This window comes from Schistocerca nitens, chromosome 9 (genome assembly GCF_023898315.1).
Source record: "Schistocerca nitens isolate TAMUIC-IGC-003100 chromosome 9, iqSchNite1.1, whole genome shotgun sequence".
NCBI lineage: Eukaryota > Metazoa > Arthropoda > Insecta > Orthoptera > Acrididae > Schistocerca > Schistocerca nitens.
Window position 1 is genome coordinate 349,625,931 of NC_064622.1, and position 23,062 is coordinate 349,648,992.

Sequence of the window (23,062 nt, forward strand, 5' to 3'; positions counted from 1 at the left end):
AAAAGGCTGTGCAGTGCAGGCATGTCAGCTGGTAAATGACATGTGTAGTTTCACACGTGGCCCTGCCTTGAATTGTGTATGTTTTACCAGTAGCGGGGCTGGAGTAGGTGGTTGTGGGGGGATGCATGGGGCTGGTTTTGCAGCAGGGTCGGTTACAGGGGTAGAAACCGCTGGGTAGAGAAGGTAGTCTGGGAATATTGTAGGGTTTAACAAGGATGTTACAGAGGTTAGGGGGGCGACGAAAGGCAACTCTGGGTGGCGTGGGGAGAATTTTGTCAAGGGATGATCTCATTTCAGGGGTTGACTTGAGAAAGTCATATCCCTGGCGGAGTAATTTGTTGATGTATTCGAGGCCAGGATAATATTGGGTGACAAGGGGGATGCTTCTGTGTGGTCTTGGGGTAGGAAAATTGTTGTTGGATGGGGAGGAATGTATTGCTCGGGAGATCTGTTTGTGGACAAGGTCTGCAGGATAGTTGCGGGAGAGGAAAGCACTGGTCAGGTTATTGGTGTAATTGTTGAGGGATTCGTCACTGGAGCAGATACGTTTGCCACGAATACCTAGGCTGTAGGGAAGGGAGCGTTTGATGTGGAATGGATGGCAGCTATCAAAGTGAAGGTACTGTTGTTTGTTTGTGGGTTTGATATGAACAGAGGTGTGGATGTGAGCTTCAACAAGATGAAGGTCAACATCGAGAAGGAGAAGGAGAAGGACCAGGTGAAATTCAGATTCGAAAAGGAGTTGAGGTTATGGAGGAAATTAAGGAGTTTTTCTTCACCATGAGTCCAGACCACAAAGATGTCATCTATAAACCTATACCAGGAGAGGGGAAGCAGCTGTTGGGTCTTCAGGAAAGCCTACAATTTCTTTCTTTCTTTCTCGTCCTTCCCTCCGTGTTTTATTCCTTCTTATGATTGCCATTTTAACTTTATTTATATTTCCCTACCCACCAGTTACGCACTATGTACCCTAATCCTATACCATATTATTTACATTCATCCCGGATACATGCATTCACCGTAGCCAAACTACAATCCCACATACTTTTCCTCCAGTTCTGCTTAACCTTTGGAATTACCCCTAAAGGACTTACCTTAAAAGTTCCCATCTCTGGGTGCAATTCCTCCTTCCACCAGTCTCTCCTGGACTTCCAGAACCTTCAATCCTTAGCCCTTACCCAACTTGTCCTGAATCTCTACACTACTCCATGTAACCACCAGTCCCAACAGCTCCTATCTCTCTTCAAAGTCCTCCACCTCTCAAACCCTTGCTTGGAGAACACACTCAGGAACATCATCCTAGAAGCCAGCTGCAAACTTGAGTTCCATGCCACACACCACCTGAAAAAACTGTCCACAGTGCTAGTGCAACACCTAAGAAGTGGGGTCCCTCTCCCTATCCCTCACAAACACCAACCACAACAGAACCTTCAACAAACCCCCCCTCATAGCCAACAAACCTAGCCTAGCCACACTACTCAATCTCCCCATCCCAGCACATACCCCACACAGACCAAATCTCAACTATAACCACAGTCAAATGCCACATATCACCAGTCCCAATTCAGTTCTAAACCTCTCATCCAGATCCCTCTCTCCTCCAGAGATATCTGTTCTATCAAAAGGCTTAACCTTTAGCCCCATGCCAAAATTCAACCACACTGCCCTGGTTAAAGATCTCCTCTCATTCACCCGGAACCTCAACTGGAAATATCACTTCACTACCCAAACACAGCCCCCAAATACTAGACCCAGTGTTGAACCCTGTCTAGAACAGTTCCAACCGCCTTCTCAAAGGTATCCTCCTCCACTCCCCCAAAACCATCCCTTGCAGACATTTCAGTAATTCCTCACATACAGTGTTGCCTCCCAGTCCTTGAAGAACATCCCGACAACCCCCAACATCACCCCAGCTGAATCCCGTGCCATTAAGGAGCTGAAAACAGACCGCTCTATTGTCATCCTCCTGGCGGATAAAGGCTCCACAACTGTGGTACTTGACCATGTGGAGTATGTGACAGAAGGACTGCGTCAACTCTCCGACACCTCAACCTACAAAGCTGTTACCCAGGATCCCATTCCCTCCATCCAGACTGAGCTGCAGAAAATCCTAAAAATCCGGGTCCCTCACAAGGCCTCACAACGGCTTCCATAGACTTACTCACTCCACCTGAGCCACGTACCCCTACCTTCTACCTATTACCCAAAATCTACAAAGAGAAATATCCTGGCTGTCCCATTGTAGCAGGCTTCAAAGCCCCAACAGAACGTATCTCAGCTCTGGTAGACCAACACTTCCAACCTATCACCCGCAGACTCCCATCCTACATCAAAGACACAAACCACTTCCTAGAACGCCTCAAATCCATTCCCACTCCCCTCCCACCTGAAACCTTTCTTGTCGCCATAGATGCTACATCCCTTTACACAAACATCCCACATACCCATGGTCTCTCTGCCCTTGAGCACTACCTTTCCCAACGCCCACCCAAAGATCTTCCAAAAACCTCGTTCCTTATCACACTTACCAACTTCATCCTCACCCATAATTACTTCACTTTTGAAGGCCAGACCTACAAACAAATCAGGGGAACGGCCATGGGAACCAGGATGGCTTTGTCCTATGCCAACCTCTTCATGGGCCGCATGGAGGAGGCTTTCCTGAAGACCCAACAGCTGCTTCCCCTGGCCTGGTATAGGTTTATAGATGACATCTTTGTGGTCTGGACTCATGGTGAAGAAAAACTCCTTAATTTCCTCCATAACCTCAACTCCTTTTCGAATCTGAATTTCACCTGGTCCTTCTCCAAAACCCAAGCCACCTTCCTGGATGTTGACCTTCATCTTTTTGAAGCTCACATCCACACCTCTGTTCATATCAAACCCACAAACAAACAACAGTACCTTCGCTTTGATAGCTGCCATCCATTCCACATCAAACGCTCCCTTCCCTACAGCCTAGGTATTCGTGGCAAACGTATCTGCTCCAGTGATGAATCCCTCAACAATTGCACCAATAACCTGACCAGTGCTTTCCTCTCCCGCAACTATCTTGCAGACCTTGTCCACAAACAGATCTCCCGAGCAATACATTCCTCCCCATCCATCAACAATGTTCCTACCCCCAGACCACACAGAAGCATCCTCCTTGTCACCCAGTATTATCCTGGCCTCGAATACATCAACAAATTACTCCGCCAGGGATATGACTTTCTCAAGTCAACCCCTGAAATGAGATCATCCCTGGACAAAATTCTCCCCACACCACCCAGAGTTGCCTTTCGTCGCCCCCCTAACCTCCGTAACATCCTTGTTAAACCCTACAATATTCCCAGACTACCTTCTCTACCCAGCGGTTTCTACCCCTGTAACCGACCCCGCTGCAAAACCAGCCCCATGCATCCCCCCACAACCACCTACTCCAGCCCCGCTACTGGTAAAACATACACAATTCAAGGCAGGGCCACGTGTGAAACTACACATGTCATTTACCAGCTGACATGCCTGCACTGCACAGCCTTTTACATCGGTATGACAACAACTAAACTGGCTGAGCGCATGAACGGACACAGACGAACTTTCCGCCTAGGAGATGTCCAATACCCAGTAGCGGACCATGCACTCCAGCATAATTCTAGGGACCTAGGAACCTGCTACACCGTATGTGCCATTTGGCTTCTCCCACCCAACACCAGTCCCTCTGAACTGTGGAGATGGGAACTTGCACTCCAAGACATCCTTTCATCCTGCCATCCCCCTGGACTGAACCTACATTAAACAACCTTACTCTTCAGTCTTCTCCTCTTTCCCTTACCTCTTTAGCCATTCACACATCTTTTCATCCTACATAGTTGTGTTTATCTTTATACTATATACCTCTTTACTTCTGTATGCGTCCTCTTTGGTTTGAAGCTGGCGCAGTACTTATAGTAGAATATCTTTGGCTTCCCTCTGACAACCATGCCTCCATCCTTGCTACGCTCCCTGTTTTCCTTTCCCTGTTGCTTCATAACCTGGGTTGTGAATAACTGAATCCACTTTCCCTTCTTCCCTTTCTTTCCCCTCTCTCCTCCCTGATGAAGGAACATTTGTTCCAAAAGCTAGGAACGTAAATTTTCGGTTCTGTTTTTTGTGTATCTATCGGCTGTACTGAGCTGAGGTAAGTACTGGCCAGCCCCTCTATCTCATTGTTAGTATTTGTTTCTCATCTTTATATGAGATTTTCTATTAATCATTAATATTGCTAAAGAGTTAGAAAACTCTGTGGTTGACATGAGAAGAAAGGTATCTGAAAATACTGAGTGCTCAATAATGGACTCGTCTGTTGATCTCTTTCAGTCCATTTTACTCACACCATCCTGTGCATGTACCAACACTCAAATGCATCAGTATACTGCTTATCTCTGGCCTTAAGGGTCCACATTTTGCAAGCATTAAAGAGATGGAAAAATATTTGTGTTTAAACATGCTGAACGTTTTTGGTGATTTGTTATTGCTCTTTTTTTGACAGATCTTGGGAAGCTTCTTCATACCCATCTGCACTAGTGTGACCTGTCATCTTATCTTCACTGATTCCTGTGTTGCAGATGCTTGATCCAACATCGATGGAAGAATGCATGGCTGCCATTTCCTTTAATCATCAATTAAGTTGAAGCTTTGCTCCTTGATCAGTTGTCATGAGTTTGGACTTGTTGAGATTGATGTCTGATCCCTGATAGACTAACATCCTTTACTTTTGCTAGTGGTTCGGTAAGTCCATTTTAGCTGCTAGCTAAAAGCACGGTGCCATCAGCAAATCATAGGTTGTTAATAATTCTACAACCAATTGGGACACTTTCAAGTCTAACCATCAAGAGCATTCCTAATGACATGTTCTCCACAAATGTTGAACAGTGGAATGGGAGGAGGAGGAGATTAGTGTTTAACGTCCCGTCGACAACGAGGTCATTAGAGACGGAGCGCAAGCTCGCGGGAGGGAAGGATGGGGAAGGAAATTGGCCGTGCCCTTTCAAAGGAACAATCCCGGCATTTGCCTGAAGCGATTTAGGGAAATCACGGAAAACCTAAATCAGGATGGCCGGAGACGGGATTGAACCGTCGTCCTCCCGAATGCGAGTCCAGTGTGCTAACCACTGCGCCACCTCGCTCGGTAGTGGAATGGGGATGGGGAGATAAAACATAACCCTGTCTGACACCTTCTGATACAATGAAGAAATGAGACATGCCAGCACTTGTCTTCACAGCTGCAAGGTGATTATTGTATAGACTTCTGACATCATTAGACCAAAACACAATTGCTAATGACCTACAATTAATTTTGTACCTTTCATTGGTAACTACTTTTGCAACCATGTTTGCCAACTAATATGACTTGACATAGGACTAAAGAATAGAACCATCATTTGTCTTCTAGTGAATGCAATGAAACTTTATGTCCATCTATTTAGTCCTTTTGTGATGTTCATTATTATTTCCACAACTGCAGTGTACTCTGATTGTCCTTAAAGAGCTGAGCTGGTTGTCCCATGATGACACTGAGCTCCTGTAATAATGAGCAAGGCCACATTATTTCAGCAGCTGAGTTGGATGCTGCTGCATACTCAGCTCCTGTTGTAGATCTGGCAACAGATCTTTGCCAGCAAGATGGCCAGGTAACAAGTCCACTTGTTAGTATACTGACATAGCCCAATGTTGAATGACGAACATCGATGTCTCCACGGCTACTGAAGAGACTACTTACACTACACTTATCCACTTTCTTCTGGTGTATTGTTGTGGATGCAGGATGTGCATCAGGTAGAGTTGATAGAGACCACTAACAAAGTTCAAAAAAGGGCAGCTCATCTTGTATTATCACAAAAGAGTGGAGAGAGTGCCACAGATACGACACAATAATTGGGTGAGGCAATCATTAAAACAAAGGCATTCTTCATTGCAGCAGGATCTTCTCCTGAAATTTCAGTCACGAACTTTCTCCTCAAGAGTGTGAATATATTTTGTTGGCACCTACCTAATAATAATCATCATAATAAAATAAGAGAAATCAGAGCTCACATTTAAAGATTTAAGTGTTTGTTTCCCAGAATGCTGCTCAGTAATGAAATAGTTTGAAGGTGGTTGGAGGACCCCTCTGACAGGCACTTAATTGTGAATTCCAGGTGTAGCAAAAGCAGAATCCACGTACACAAGAGGTTCAAGACTGCTACCACTGTATTCAATACCTTTGTTTTTTGAAACTTTGAGATATTTTAGGATGCATTTAATTGCAATCCAACGCTCAGGTCCAGCGTTGTTGAGAAACTGACATACTCGACTGACAAAAAACATTATGTGTGGTCTTGTTACAGTCGCAACAAATATCAACCCACCTACAGTCTTGCAAAATGTAACATTTTCCACTGATTTCTTGTCTTCATTAGCTGAGCACTGTCCTAAGTGCAACTACAATCTGTAATAAGTAGGTGTTGCATGAGGATTACAGTTGTTCACATTGAATTTTTCTAAGAAGCAGTTGATATAGTCCTCTTGACAGATGGGCAGTTTTTAACTTTCAAAGTCTTGCCTGATTTCCAGTCCTACAAAGCAACTGGGATCATCAACCACAATTTCAAAACAAATCCTGAATTCTTCAAGTATTTTATTTACAGCTGCTGTTGATTTACTCAGAACGAGTCCACCATCAACAAAAATAGCTAAAAACACCTATTGGGCATCAACCTGGATGTGAAATACACAATTATCTGAATAAAGCTGTTTGAAAAGACAAATAACTGAACAACAATATTTTGATTCCAACATTAAGGATATCACTTCAGTCCATAAAGGACTTTCTTTAATTTGCAGACTAAAGTTGCATAATCATTGATCCAACTTACAGGCTGTTCCATGAAAATATCTACTTGCAAATCACTATCTAGGAAGGCAGTCTTCATATACATTGCTTCATTCCTATATCACACTCCATTCAAAGCTAAATGAATACAAGTTGATTCATTCATATCAACAGGTGAAGAAGTTTCTTTGCAATCAAGTGCCAGTTTCTGTGAATATCCCTTTGCACATAATCTAGCTTTATACTTCAATCATATCACTTGGTTTATATTTGATTTTGGAATGAGTTAAATGTACATGCTGTTAATGGGGAAACATCTTAATACAAAGAGAGATCTAAACATGTGAATAGAATAGAAGATTACAGACTTTCCAAGAAAATCCTGAACAATTACTCAAAAGGAAGGGGAGCGACATTCATTGACCAAGGAAATGGTGGACATAAATTCTGTGAAAACGGAATAGGCATATGCCTAATCTCCGTACATAAGATGATGACAAATACTTCTCATATTTTGTACTGCAGTGACACACATCACAATCCATTCAAAACAGAGTTGTTATTTGCCACTACCTTCACTAAAGTATAAATATACTGGAATGGAACGTTAATCCTATTGTAAATTATGCACGAACAGGCCAATAGGTCTTTAGTACCGTAAGTTCCTAGCAAAAATTTAGACTCTAAAGTACTGAAAACAACTGTAGCGCCTGCTCAAATGCTCATTCATTTCTGTGACACAACATACTTAATTTCCTTCAGTTACAATAATGTTGTAAACTGACAATAAATGATACATTACATGACAGGTAAGATAAAATTAATCTATTTATCAGGTCTGTTGGGTGAAGCACTACCGCACATATGCGTACACTATAATGTACAAAGCCTAGGAGTCACGAATACTTCTTACATTTAGTACTTCGGCTAAAAGCTAAATAGGCTCTCCTGATCATTATTCACACTTCATTCAGAACATTACAATATTAAAATTTTTTATGAATCTAGATTGATACAAAAACTTACATAGAATTCACCTATGGTCAGAATGTGTCTGCTATCAGGACACCATAAAGCATCTATGAGGCCACTCGTGCCTTCTGTTATTCTGCACTTCCAGTCACAATCTGTAAGGGAAAAAATCTGCACCCTGCATCTTTTGTAGAGTGCACACAGCAAGTATTCAGAATCCGGTGACCATGCAATTTTCTGCAGAAGAAAGAGAGAAAAAAAAAAGATTTATCAACAGTGAGACTGAAAAGTAAAACATTTGCCAGTGAAAAAACATAAAATCCACCACAGTTTTTCTTACGATATGAAATGAGATAGATTGCAGCTAACCCTATAGAGCAGGATTGAGGGGAAGATAGGTACATTGAGAGAAGACTGCTTGATGTAATTCTTTATAAAAGTAGTTGGTAATAATAACTTACAGAAAATACTATTTCATATTGTCCAATTTTTCTCATGTATGACATTCTGTAAATTAGTTAACGAATTCAATCAAGTTGCCATAAAGGGATGTATTTTGTCATAGTGTGTTCTATACAGTTATGTCAGTGACTTCAATCCATCAGCAATGAAGTAAAATATCCAAATTAACCAGGTGACATCCTGAATTACTGCATTTCATTGTAGCAGTCCCTTGAAGCAATACTATTGCTGACTCCCTAATTTGATAACTGCTGCCTTGTTTAATTTCTTTTTGTTTCTTGTTATTAGTTCTGAACATAAAACTATCACTACAAACTGTAACTCTCCAAAAATTTTTGCATTGCAGATCTCAGCCTCATGGAGGAACGTTTTTACACAATAGCTCAGTGTTTGTATAAATTACTGACATTCTAAGTACTTACTGTGTGGCTGACAATTTGCAATTTTTCACAAACACAACTTTTATTTATGTAAGTTTACAAGGTTGATGACTGAAGAACAAAAGGAAGGTAACAATAATGATGCCAGTAAAAGTCTCCTAATTGAGGCACACATACTAGTAACTACTAAAAGTCCAATTCAGAGACAGAGATGTTATCTTCAGCAGTCGAAATCCACGACGTCGGCATCCAGAGTGAACTGAACTTCGGGGCTGGTTCTAGCCCCTAAATAGCTGTCTCCAGCCAATCAGGTTTTGGCGTACTGATACTTCCTGCAGGCCGTGTCTTGAGCTCCCCCTTGCAGGAAGTAGTGCTCGGAATGTCTGTTTCCATTATCTTGTATGTTTATAGCTGGTGTTTACCATTATGCTTTTGGTACGCCTTGGACATAGGCAACCCTGTCCTCTGTGGTGTAATATGGGTTGCTGGCCCTCAGGAGCTACCTTGGCTCCGGCATAACACTTACCTCCACAAATCATCATAGCCTCCTTCTTGACTTAATTTGCAGCACCTTATCCATGAACAATCATTGTTCTCCTGTTCAGAATCAAGAAGAGGGCCTGAACGAGAAACTCACAATTATGCAATGATCTCACCTGCAGATTTCATGATTCTGCTATTGACAGGATTATTGTAGAGTCCTATTCAAGAGTTCAGGTGGGCTCTCCATACAGAAAGCATCTACTTAGATAGTATCTGTCATATGCATACAGTTTTTAAGGGAGATATTCCATAAGCACGATATGTGGTACTAAGGATGTTATAGCATCAATGACACCAAATGGCAAAAGAAATGTTAAGATAGGTAGCAAAATATTCTTTCTTAACCAGTGCAATAGATAACAGTTGCAAATTATCTGGGCAACCAATATCAAACATCTCTGATGATGAGGATGTGGGGTATAATGGATACATTTGAAAAATATAGTACAATATGCTGTAAACATCTACACGTCAAGCAATGGTGTGAAGGAAGGAAATGCTCAGGTAAGTCAAAAGTGTAAATTTTATGGCTGTTTTAATGAAAAAATAATTATGACTTCTGATGTTAAGGAATGTCGATAAATGAATCAATGTCATTCATATAGTCACTCTCTTATTCTGGCAGAGAGAGGGAGAATAACAGGATAAAATAATGAATTCGGTCTTCCAGAAAAGGGCCACTGCAAAAGGATTTAAAACAGTCCCCTTTCAAACATTGCACACACACTGAAAAGACAGATGTTTGAAGTGATTGCAGAATAGAAAGTCAACTAAAACAGCTTGAAGGAAAGATAACTGAAGGTGGTGAAATACCAGAATAATTCAATATAGATAATGCAAAAGAGCTGGAGCAACAAAGCATTCCAATGATTGGTAAAGACACAAGTCATCTGACAAATGCACAAACTAAAGGTTTGCCATCAAACTCTTTCAGAGATAAGGGACATTTTATGCTCATGTCCTTTTTGAAGAACAAAAATTTCCTCTTTAGGAATCAATACAGATTATACAAACAGCAACCTTGTGGAAAACAGATTCCATGTTTGTCCACGAAGTCAAGAAGACACTAGATTATAACTCCTAGGTTGGTCCTGCAATGTAACCTAATGAACAAATCATGCGCCTAGAAAGTATCAGACCAGCTTTGGGACTATATTCAGCAAATTCTAGAAGTTCCAAATGACTTGCCAAGTTCTAACATGGTGAAACAATCATAGATAAATGTATCCCAAGTGAGAGTTATAGAGTTGTTATATGTCACCTAAACATGCACCAAATTTCAGTGACAGATGGTGCAAGAGAGGTACTATGCATCATTAAGAGGTTTACTGTTAAAATACAAAGGGTATAAATTCCAAGAAGGCTCAAAGTCCCCTCGTACATATGTATTGCAAAATTTTCATGGGGATCATCACAGAAATTTGAGCTGATATGGAGTCTTACCATCATTCATTTTTCCTGCACAGGAAAGGGGGAAAGAGGTGCAGGGGGGTGGGGGTGGGGGATGATCAATGCTGCCGAAGCACACTATCTCACACTCACAGTACAGTGGCTTCTGGAGTACAATGATGTAGGTTTATGCACTGGTGCAGTCTCTCAAATGACTTTAGAAAGACTTCATAATTTCCTTACACACTCCATTTCCTTCACTTTTGCAATGAGAAGGTAATCATTTACACCCACAATTATACTCTGCAAATCATTATGAAGTGCATGGCAGAGAGTACTTCTCATTTACCAATAATTAGTGTTTCTTTCAATTTCATTCAAACACGGAGTGAGAGAAGACGGATTTCTTAAATGTGTCTGTGCAAACTGTAATTAGTTTACTGTTATCCTTGCAATACCTACAGTAGCATCATGTTGGTGGCTGTAGAATACTCCTGGATTCATTACTTTAAGTTGCCTCATGAAACTTTGTAAATAGGCTTTTATTACGTAGTTTGCATCTACCTTCAAGTGACAACCAGTTAATTTTCTTCAGTATCTCTATAAGCTTTTTGTGTGGTTCAAACAAACCTGTGACCACTCCTGTTGTCTTTCTTTATATACATTCAATATCTTCTTTTAGTCCTCTTTGCTATGGATCTCAAACACTGGACAGGTCATATGAGTAATTCACAAGTAGTCTCCTTTGTAAAGTGATTGCACTTCCCTAGTATTCTATCAATCAATCCAAATCTGCCACCCGCTTTACCTACTACTGATCTTTTTGATTGCTGTTCCACTTCCTTACAAACTGTTACATCCAGGTTTTTGTATGGGTAGACTAATTCCAATTGTGAACTGCTGATTGTCATCATAGGATACTACATTTTGTGAAGTGCATAATTTTACATTTCTGAACATTTAAAGTAAGATGCAAATCTTTGCATCACTTGGAAATCTTCTCAATATCCAACTGAATATTTGTGCAGCTTCTTTCAGACAGTACTTTGTTATAGGCAATGGTGTCACCTGCAGTAAGTTTGAGGTTAGTGTTAATATTGTCAGCAATGTCATTAAAGTACAAATGAACACCAATGATCTCAACACACTCTCAGGGGCAATATGAATTTTTTAAGATTTTATTTTTGTGGGGGCCACTGCCTCAATGTGTTTTGAGAACAATAATATGGTCCAAGTAGGCTGTATTCTTTTTATTATCTGTGCAATCAGCCAATTTTAGCCTTGGGTAATTTTCAAGCACATATCTTAAGCTTAAGAAATGAAGCTGGAAGCTTAAGATATGTACTTGAAAATGACCCAAGGTTGAAATTGGGCAGTTACACAAATAATAAAAAGAATACAGCCTTCTTGGACCATGTTTTCATTCTCGAAACACATAAAGTTACTTCTACATCCAAGAGAACAAGCTGCATCCTCCCAACCAAGAAATCATCAACTCAGTTACAAATTTCTCTTGATATGATCATACTTCTGATAATGATCATAGGTGTGGTACTGAATCAAATGGTTTTCAGAAGTCAAGAAATACTGCAACTATCCAACTGCCTCCACATCTATGGTTTTCAGAATGTCGAGCGAGGAAAGTGCAAGTTGGGTTTCACGTGACCGACACTTTTGTAACTCATGCTTGTTCGTGTGGAGGAGGTCATTCTGCTCAGGATATCTCACTACATTTGAGCTCTGAATATGTTCTAAGAATCCCCAACAAACAGAAGGCAAGGATACTGAACAGTAAGTTTTGTGGATCATTTCTACAGTCCTTTTTGCGGACAGGTGCGATCGATGTTTCCTTCCAATTACTGGGCACAGTATTTTGTTTGAGGGATGGATATTATATTATGGTTAAAACAGGGGATAACTCAGCTGCAAATATGGTATAGAATCTGACAGATTCCACTGGGCCCTGGAGCTTTCTTCAATTTTAGTGATTTTAGCTGTCAGTGCTACAGATATTAAGTTTTAGCACTCGTCTTTGCAGTGATGCAAGAATTTAATTTGGGCAATAGATGTGGATATTATTTGAAAATTGAGTTCAGCATTTCTGCTTTTGCTTTGCTATCCTCAACAACAGTTCCTGTCTTGCCCCTCAGAATCTGGACACTCACTTTGACACAACTAACAGGCTTTACATTTGACTAGCATTTCTTTGAGTTTTGAGAGAGATCTTTCAATAAGATGTTGCTATGGACATCACTGAATGCTTCGTGCATTGCCCTCCTGACAGCAAACTGTGTTTCATTCATGATCACTATCTATAGCCCTATGCTTTGTTTTACACCTACTATGCAGCAGCCTGTTTTTTCTTCTTCTTTTTTTTCAAGATTTTTTTACAGTGACTGTATACCATGGGGGTCCCTCCCATAACTAACTATTCTAATAAGCACATATTTATTAAGTGCATAGTCAATATTCTTTTAAACCTGAGCCACAGTTCTTCTACATGCTCCTGTTCAGGTCTGCTGAATATACAGATCCGCCTACTTGTTTAGTTGCCCTTTGTACCTAAGTAATCTTTGTTGCGGGAACTGTCTCATGGTCATAGATAATGGTTTCAACATGGATATCCTCAAAGAGGTCAGATCTATCTTCTGCCATTAGATTCAATATATTTTCAGCATGAGTGGCCTTCCAAACTATCGTTTCTACGTAGTTTCCAGAGAAGGCATTTAGTAATGTTTTACAGTACATTTTGCCATGCCCCCATTTACAAAACCATAATTACTCTGATATACTTAGTATCATTGGGACACTTACATACTAGCAAACTGAGAATTACTCTAAAGTTTTCAAATACTAATACAGGTGAGTCTGGCAGTCAATAGTGGGCTTTGGTAGTAAGTTTATGCCCATTTTTGATAATGAGTTTCACCCAAACAATCTCACATGCAGCATCAGTTTGTATTTTGGTGGATCTGAGTTTCTTTTCTATTTTGACAAATGCACCACCTCCTGTTCCCATTAGCCTATTCTTTCGACATGCACTTACATTTTCTCCAAAAATCTCAGTGCTTTAAATTTCTAGTTGTAACCAGCTTTCTGCACTTAGTATTATGTGAGCTCCACTGCTTTTGAGGATTGCTTCAAACAGTGGCACTTGTTGTGAATTCTTTGGCAGCTAATCACTAGGGTTTTAGTACTCAATCCAGCAAAGGAATTTTTTTTTTTTTTATTTTACAGCAATACTTCTGAGTCCCCTAAAACTATCATTATCTGGACTTGATGGAGAATATCCTAATCTAAAAAAAAAAAAAAACTTCTGCACATCTCACACACAGTGATGTTACCTGGATAGCAGCCTCTGATCAGTGCATGCCTGACCCATTTAGGGGGACCCTGTACTTCTCAACCTTAAAGTGCACTAATGCAAGTTTAGGAAGTCACAGCCTGTCTTGCTGCAGAACCATTTGAGTCCCTGCCTTCTGCTCAGCTTAGGACTAGAGGGTCACTATTAGTTCTGGGGACAATGCTGCAAACTGTGAGCTTCATTGAAACTCTATGAGCAAAGCTGGTCTTCTTCATCATCTCTGCAGTCACTGGAATGGTCAAAGAATTATACCAGAGCCTATACAACAGGCATCATTTGTTCCAACATGCATTGCAATCAGCAGCTGAGTGCACTCTGTTACCTCAATGACTGCTGGAACAGCCTCTTCAATGAATGAAGCCCCCAGCCACACTCACTGAGTGCATTTCACATTCCTTCCCATCCATTCCTGCAGTTTCCCTGCTGGTGATTGTGAATGTCTTCTCCCTGATCCCTAACCCTACAACTAACATGCCACTAACAGCTGAGTTGATGAACAGTGATACATCACATACTTTCTCTAGAGGAGAAATGATCCACAGGAGAGGACAGCAATGTAGATACCTTTGGTATTTCTGGTTCACAACGCTCAGTAGCCCTCTCAGCTCAGCCATTCATAGCAGCTTAAATTCACTTGCAGTAGGCAGGTCAATTTCCAGCTGCTTACAGAGAGCTGACTCATCCCACACTCAAGAACAGCATATAGGATCACACACGCATTTTAAAATATAGTATAAAGTGTGAGTTTGGGACTCCTCCAGAAACCCTTCTCCCTTTCCATTTTTGGAGTAAATGTGTCTCCCTCAGTGGGACAAGATATCTTACAGGTCGTTTCCACTCTTTTCCTGGATTTTCTCTAAGTTTGGCAGGGCTTACTCCAACATTTCAATCAGCTATTAATTCCATGTCTCTTGCAGCAGAAAGTACAACATGTGTCTGTAAAGTAGGTACTGTTTTGTTCTACCGCCACTGCGGCACTAGTGTCATAGTTCCGCACATTCACACTCGTCTCTCCGGTTCATTGTCTTTCCACTGATGCTACTAAAGTTGCATAATGTTGTGTTTGTATTTGTTAGTGATCACTCAAAATGTTTAAGACAATCTCCGAGCCTGCCGATTGAAAAGTACATTCTATAATACGGGTTTTGAACTTAAAGAATGTTAAGCAAACTGATATCCATCATTAACTTGTAAAGATTTGTGATGAAAATGTATGATGGATTGGTGAAAAAGTGGGTGAGACAATTCAATGATGGGCAACACAATGTTCATGACAAAGCATTGTGTGAGTGGCCTTCTTTTGTCCATGATGGTTTGGTTGCGAAAAAAGCAAATGGGAAAATTCATGTAAACAGATGATTCACAATAACAATGCTTTGTGATGAGTTTACACACACACACACACACACACACACACACACACACACACACACACAAACAGAGAGAGAGAGAGAGAGAGAGAGAGAGAACTATTTTGCATGAGATTGTCACAAATCACTTTTATTCTCACAAATTTTGTTCCCGTTGAGTTCTGAAAATGCTTACTGATGTCCACAAAATGAACTGACTTGGGAGTGCCTTCAGATTTATTACCCAGTACAGTGATGAGGGAGATGAATTTTTAAACTGACTTGTGACCAGTAATGAAACTTGGATTTGTCTTGACACTTCAGAATCAAAAACAATAAGGCACTCATGGTCTTGCAAAAAATTAAAATTCAGAACAATGTTGTCAGCACAAAAAATCATAGGTGTTGTGTCCTGGGACAGACAGAGCATTCTGCTTGTTGAGTTCCTTCCCAGAGGTGAAACTGTCAGGGTGGTGTGATACTGTGAAACACAGAACACTTTGGTTTGCCATTCAGAACAAAAGGCATTAGATGCTTAGTCAAGGCACTGTGTTGCTTCATAACAATGTATGTCCCCATTCTGCGGGGGTTGCTCAAAACCTTATTCAACAATTTGGTCAGCAGCATTTCGATTACCCATCGAAGTCCAACCTCACACTTCTGACCACCACTTGTTCTTTAACTACAAGCAACTTTTGGAGGAAGGCACTTTGGCAGCAATGACAACGCAAAAAACAGTGTTCAGCAGTAGCAGTCTTCAATGGTGGCATCTTTTATGAAGGGTGCTGTGTTGGCAGAAGAGCCAACACCGTGTTGCTAGAGGAGGCCAAAATGCACGCGTTTAATTACACGCAGACTGGCGTGAGGTCTGGAACAGGTCAGAGAAATAAGACTAGCAAAACAGGAGGTAACTGGTAGAATACTTAACTTTAATCCACAATTGGTGAACATCTCTCTTGACTGTACATAATTTCCATCTAAATATAAACTGGTAATGGCGCCTTGCTAGGTTGTAGCAAATGACGTAGCTGAAGGCTATGCTAACTATCGTCTCGGCAAATGAGAGCGTAATTGTCAGTGTAGCATCGCAAGCAAAGTCGGCTGTACAACTGGGGCGAGTGCCAGGACGTCTCTCTAGACCTGCCATGTGGTGGCGCTCGGTCTGCAATCACTGACAGTGGCGACACGCGGGTCTGACGTATACTACCGGACCGCGGCCAATTTAAAAGCTACCACCTAGCAAGTGTGGTGTCTGGCGGCGACACCACAAAGAGGATATATAAAAGTTAATTTCCCGCTACAACAAACATCTGAACAATAGTGGCAACAACACTGAAAAATAGTTTAAAAAATGCCCTTTCTTGTAAAAATAAATTGTAGTTTTTACCCAAAACAGTACTTAGTTTCTGGATATACCTTCCTTTCAAGCTCGCTCATAGTACTCACGTTCAGAGGTGTAACTATCACTTCCATTAATGCCTCATATTGGCACTGTATAGTTCAATTGTTGTTGTTGTGATCTTCAGTCCTGAGACTGGTTTGATGCAGCTCTCCATGCTACTCTATCCTGTGCAAGCTGCTTCATCTCCCAGTACCTACTGCAACCTACGTCCTTCTGCATCTGCTTAGTGTATTCATCTCTTGGTCTCCCTCTACGATTTTTACCCTCCACGCTGCCCTCCAATACTAAATTGGTGATCCCTTGATGCCTCAGAACATGTCCAACCAACTGATCCCTTCTTCTAGCCAAGTTGTGCCACAACTCCTCTTCTCCTCAATCCTATTCAATACCTCCTCATTAGTTACGTGATCTACCCATCTAATCTTCAACATTCTTCTGTAGCACCACATTTCGAAAGCTTCTATTCTCTTCTTGTCCAAACTATTTTTTGTCCATGTTTCACTTTCATACAAGGCTACACTCCATACAAATACTTTCAGAAACGACTTCCTGACACTTAAATCTATAATTGATGTTAACAAATCTCTCTTCTTCAGAAACGCTTTCCTTGCCATTGCCAGTCTACATTTTATATATTCTCTACTTCAACCATCATCAGTTATTTTGCTCCCCAAATAACAAAACTCCTTTACTACTTTAAGTGTCTCATTTCCCAATCTAATTCCCTCATCATCACCCAACTTAGATCGACTACATTCCATTATCCTCGTTTTGCTTTTCTACGGAATCCAAACTGATCTTCCCCGAGGTCGGCTTCTACCAATTTTTCCATTCGTCTGTAAAGAATTTGTGTTAGTATTTTGCAGCCACTACTTATTAAACTGATAGTTCAGTAATTTTCACATCTGTCAACGCCTGCTTTCTTTGGGATTGGTATTATTATATTCTTCTTGAAGTCTGAGGGTATTTCGCCTGTCTCACAGTTCAATTATCATTCTTAAAATAAGGTACTCATCAAACATTGCTCAGGGTACTTCAAGTATTCATATTCTTGTTTTTCTTGCACCTATCTCCTTGAAGATGATGCACTAACTAATAATAGTTACTAAAAAATAAATTACAATTGTCTTAAACATCACTTTCATTATCTATAATGTATTTCATAACAATGATTTTAAAGCTAGTTCTTATTTACACTATGTCATAGTATTAGATTTAATATATGTATATATAACGATTTAAGAAATAGACAGTACTTTGTTTGGCAGCAATTCTTGTTTAATTTCTTTATGTATGTATTCTGTTTACATGCTGCAAACAATTTTTGTAACTACATGATCTATGAAAACTGTAATGTTATACAAATGCCTCCTTGATAAACAGTAATGATAAATACAAAAGTAAGGGAAAAACTGTGGAAAATGTCCTTGGAAATAACCAAATAGTACTAAAAATGAAATAACTATATTTTATAACGTGAAAAACAAATGATACAGGATGAGGTGTTTCTAAACTGTTTCATAGTTTTATGTGATCTATTATCCGTAAGGTGCAGGGTACAAAAAGATGCAGATCTGGAAACTAAAGCAACTGATTGGGAAGAAAGTGAGAAATACAGATTAAGACAGCTCAATTAAGAAAACAATATATGAAATTAAATTAAGCAACAAATTCAACACTGAAGGAAAGATCTGGTAGAATATAAATACTTTAGGAATAAAGGAAAGCACTGAAAAGCAGAAGCCTGGAATTGTCAACAGCCCCCTCCCCCACACTCACACTCTCTCTCTCTGCCTGTACATGGTCCCAGCTGTATGTATAATTACAGTGCTGTATTTCGGCAGGTGGACTAGGTGTCTCACTGTCTCCACACTTTTCACCCAACAAGTTCTCTCTTCCTCCATCATGTCACCTCCACCACCAGTACACATCCCCATGTCACCTTCAGCTTACATCACTCCCCATTGGCTCTAACAACTGTGCATCCCATGTCTAGACCATGCACTTGCCTACCCTTGCTCCTGCATGTCTAGCTGGAAAACTGGCTGCCTACCTCCAAGCTACTAGCCACACACTCCCAACCCCTCTGCCCACCTCTCCCCCACCAACCTGACTCAATATCCCACCCCATCATAGTCCACATGCTTAAATGCAGCACTGGCACTTTACGTCCCGTTGATGTAATGTGGGGGCACAGGAGTGTGTGTGTAATCTAGCTCAAAATGACTACTCCTAAAGCTAGCAAGTTTTCTTTCTTTTTTGCGTGCACCTGTTAACAACTCAATGCTTCTGCTTTTCGGTGAGTGGTCTCCTTTACTCATGAAGATTAAACAGACAAAGATGAATGAGGCCCTTTAAATGAACAGCAAAAATTGTTGCACATATGGACAGGAAAAACAAAAGAAAATATCTTGTGGATCAAGCAAGTCATTAAAGCAAAAGTAACAGTTTCAAGTTGGGAACAACATGAACATAACAGGCACACTGTGTTACGTTAACCATTTGGAAATATAAATAATGTTTATTTCTCACTTTTATTTATTTATTTATTGTTCCATAGTTCAAGGGAGCGAGTGAATCATGAATCTTAAGGATATGGAATGTGTCAAATTATACAGAATTCCAATATAACTTACATGACAATAATGATATAATGAAAAAAAATTTACAGGACATATACTGAATTAAGAGAGGGTTGTGTTTCACTGTGGAAGGATGAGTAATACATACAAGAAGCAGTGTTATGCTAAAGATTACCACGGAATTACAATAAATAAATACATGAATACAAAAACCAAATAATCACTTGTCTATGATAGTACCCAAAAAATACAAGACAGGTGAAAAGTTGAACTTAACTTATACCTAAGAAGACAAAGATTTAAATGATATGATACATCCACTGTACTAGAATTTCTGACATAAAAGTAATCAAAACTAGTTCCCAAACAATTGTAAGATTGGCAATGACAAAAAAGGTAAAAAATATAACACAGACATTTTAACTCCGCTATGCCGGTCCCAAGCCCGGAGCCTCATTTACAAGAGATGAGGAAGGAGGAGGGAGAGGAGTAACAACCTCGTAAAAAAAAAAAAAAAAACAAAAAAAAATTAAATTAAAAAAAAAAAACCCTGGGTCCATCTGGCTTCGGATATAGCACCCAGTAAGAGCCCCTGCCTAGGGTTTCTAGGTGAAACCCAGTCAACAGTCTCAATGGTGGAAGAAGAATCTCAGTTCCCAACAAGTGAGAGAGTGGAAGTACCAAGTGGAGTAAACTATGGAAAACAATCATTTTGGACTAACAATCTGATCTTTCTTTGGATTTTATTCCCTCCACCTACACAAAACAATTTCATATGCAGAAGCGAAATGTTGCTAAATGAGAGGACTACGCCATGTGGTAACTTGAAAAAGGAATCCACCACTGCAATGTGAAATGCATCGGGACCTAGGATTCTGGGGGGTCCCACCATCTGCATATGATATGAGTCAGAGTGTCTTGAAACACTTTCTAAACTGAAATTTAGGAAGGAATACTCCATTGGGACCATAAACATAAATTCACTCCTCTGAATCGGGAAACAGAAAATATTGGAAAAGCTTCTGAAAGAATTTCAGATCTTGCTGTACAAGAGACCAGATTCCTGGACGAGCACATCATGGGCACACAACACTACAGAGTATTCAAAGGAAAGCCAGCAATAAAGATAATGATTAATACCCCTCTCCTGCAGACTGCCTGTTACATAAACAAAGCCATAGTGAACCTTATCATAAACTTTTCATTAAAATCTGAAATGTTATTTACACTGACAATCAAGCGCAAAAAGAAGAAGAACCCACAGAAAATACAAGGTGATTATAATTAAAGTCAAACTTTCAAACTGCTGTAGAAATAACACTACTGGTTAGAATGATGTCTAATTGCAACAGAATATTATCGGAGAAGGGGGAAACATATGGCAGAAGAAAACTAAAAAGTTAAAAAATGTAGCAATAGATGGTGTTGTAAGCATCATCATTTAATAGTGGTTGACTACAAATGACAAATGAATCATACAGCAATGCCTAAGGTGTACGTTTGATGTTAAACAAACTTTACTGCTCAGTGTGTATGGGTGTACAGGTGTGATACTGTTAGCTATGTAAGCCCATCCATCACGCAAGGCCATATCACATCGGATGGGAAAAATCAGTTTTTAATTGTCCTGAGGCCAAAATCTGCATAAAAAGCATCAATCACGTTGGTTTTTAATTGTCCTGAGGCCAAAAACTTCATAAAAAGTATCAATCAAAATCAAATTGGATTATTAATTTGCATGTGGCTGGCACAAAACATGTTCAGTGTGCCGTCCAAGGTTTTCTGCAACAAGTTGAAATCGAGAAACAGCATGTTCCACAACTGACCGAAGCATTTCCCAGGTCACTTTCAGAATGTGTTGCGCAAGGTGTGTCTTCAATGCAGCTAAGTTTGCAATCAGAACATGGAACACAACACCTTTCAGATAGCTCCACAACCAGAAGTCACACGGATTACGATCAGGTGATTGGGACAGCCAGGCTGTAGGGAAATGTGTTCAGAATGTTATAGCATCCTTATGACTCAGTTGCAATAGAGGATCAGTGAGAAACTGGAAACTTTCAGCACAGGTCAGGAGCATGTACGGGAACTCTGGCTCAAGTTTAGAAGAACAGTTGACCACGCACTAGACAGATATGTATCCTGTAGAACAATTCATAATGGGAGGGAACCTCCATGGTGTACACTGTAAAGAAACCTCTAGGCCTAATGAAACAGAGATTACTGCATAACAGGTGTAAAACAAAGCGTAAGACAGAGAAATCCTGAATGAAATGTGTTTGGCTGTTAAGGCAGCAATGTGTGATGCCTTCAGTGACTACCGTAGCAAAATATTGTCAAATAAGCTTTCACAGAACCCAAAGAAATTCTGGTCATATGTAACGGCTGTTAGCAGAGGCAAAGTAAGCCAGGTGGTATATACAAATCGAACTGACCTTCACTTAACCAAAATTCTTTAACGTATAAAATGATGTTTTTGTTCTTTCCTAAAAGAATATTCCTATTATCAATATAATTTCGTAAGAAGTGTGGTATTTATATGCACAAATAAAACTGATTCACTGTTACATGACAGTGAGACTAAACTGTTCTGCAATTTTATATCTGTTTGTGAACTTCTCAAGTGTGAATTACTCTTTTACTTGGTGTTGGCTAACTAACACATGCTGCTAACTGCTTGATGGTGCTGGGACCAGGGACTGGTGATAAAGGAGATTCCCTGGAGCCAACCATAAAAAACTCATTGCTTCTCTTTGGCAGCTTTCTCGACCTAGAGCTCACCTGTACTGGAACTTGTTTTTAATATAGACTCATCTATAGACCTGACACTTGCATCGAAACAAGTATCAAGTACATAGTGCTGTAAAACGTGGGAAAAAACCGCAAATTGGCATTAAAAGAAGAAGAAAAACACCAAAAATGCAACAGGAGCGTATTATGTAGGAAGTCGTCCATGCAACCTGCCACTGAAGATGCCTTGCAGAAAATAAAGGCGAAACGCGTATGGCACTAAAATTGTGTTTCATTCAGTTGCTGTCAGACGGTCCATAAAGTAAAAATTATCAATATACCGTAATATTACACGCAACCAGGGAGACAGGACTACAAAAGGTGAACAGTTCTACTTCTTTATTCGTCACAGTAAACAATAATACGCAAATCGCACTAAACATCTAACACACTAACCTCAATAGCGTCATCACACGTAAAGGACTGAACAATTTCGCCGGTTTCTGATCTTCTAACTACGAGCTGATGTTGGTGTGCGCTAGCAATAAATCCTCCATTAGTTGACAATTGACAATGCCATCCACTTGTCCTAAACGTCTGAGAAAATCTCATGGTAAATTTCAGCAGACATCGGTAGCAACACTAAGAAACACTCGGCTAGCAAAATGTAAACAACTTTTGACATAAGGGTGTCCGTCCCGCCACTTTACGAAAGAGTGATTGGTTCGTGTGCGGGAAAACACAAGCTTCTCGATGTAAGTTACAGGGTTTCAAGTTTGTTCACTTGCCAAATTATTTCTGACGATTGCTCAAAATAGGAATTATGCTTTAATTCTTCTACTTCATACAATAAGAGAGAGACGACTGCTAGGCCTACTGGTCCATCAGGCTCCTCTCCATCGTGAACAATTTATTACTAAGATTTACCCATTCGATTAGGTTGTCATGGTCGGGGTTCGGGCTTCATTTTCAGTTTTCGTGGTGTGAGTGCGCCACATATTTATGTTCAATCTGTGTGTGGCCGTGTTCCGTGACATTATATATATATTTGCGGTTA

At 40.2% G+C, this 23,062-nt stretch overlaps 1 protein-coding gene across 3 annotated transcripts in view; it reads right to left on the minus strand.

The window, feature by feature from the left end:
* LOC126203683 (WD repeat-containing protein WRAP73-like) overlaps positions 1 to 22,779 on the minus strand; it is a 79,179-nt gene extending 56,400 nt beyond the window's left edge. For all 3 annotated transcript variants that reach the window (XM_049938051.1, XM_049938050.1, XM_049938049.1), the window contains exons 1-2: positions 22,462 to 22,779; positions 7,859 to 8,041 (exon numbers count right to left, since the gene is read on the minus strand). In XM_049938051.1, the coding sequence (XP_049794008.1) occupies positions 7,859 to 8,041; positions 22,462 to 22,617 (339 nt within the window). In that variant the 5' untranslated portion in view covers positions 22,618 to 22,779. The remainder of the gene's footprint in view (positions 1 to 7,858; positions 8,042 to 22,461) is intronic.
* Between the last annotated feature and the right edge of the window lie 283 nt (positions 22,780 to 23,062).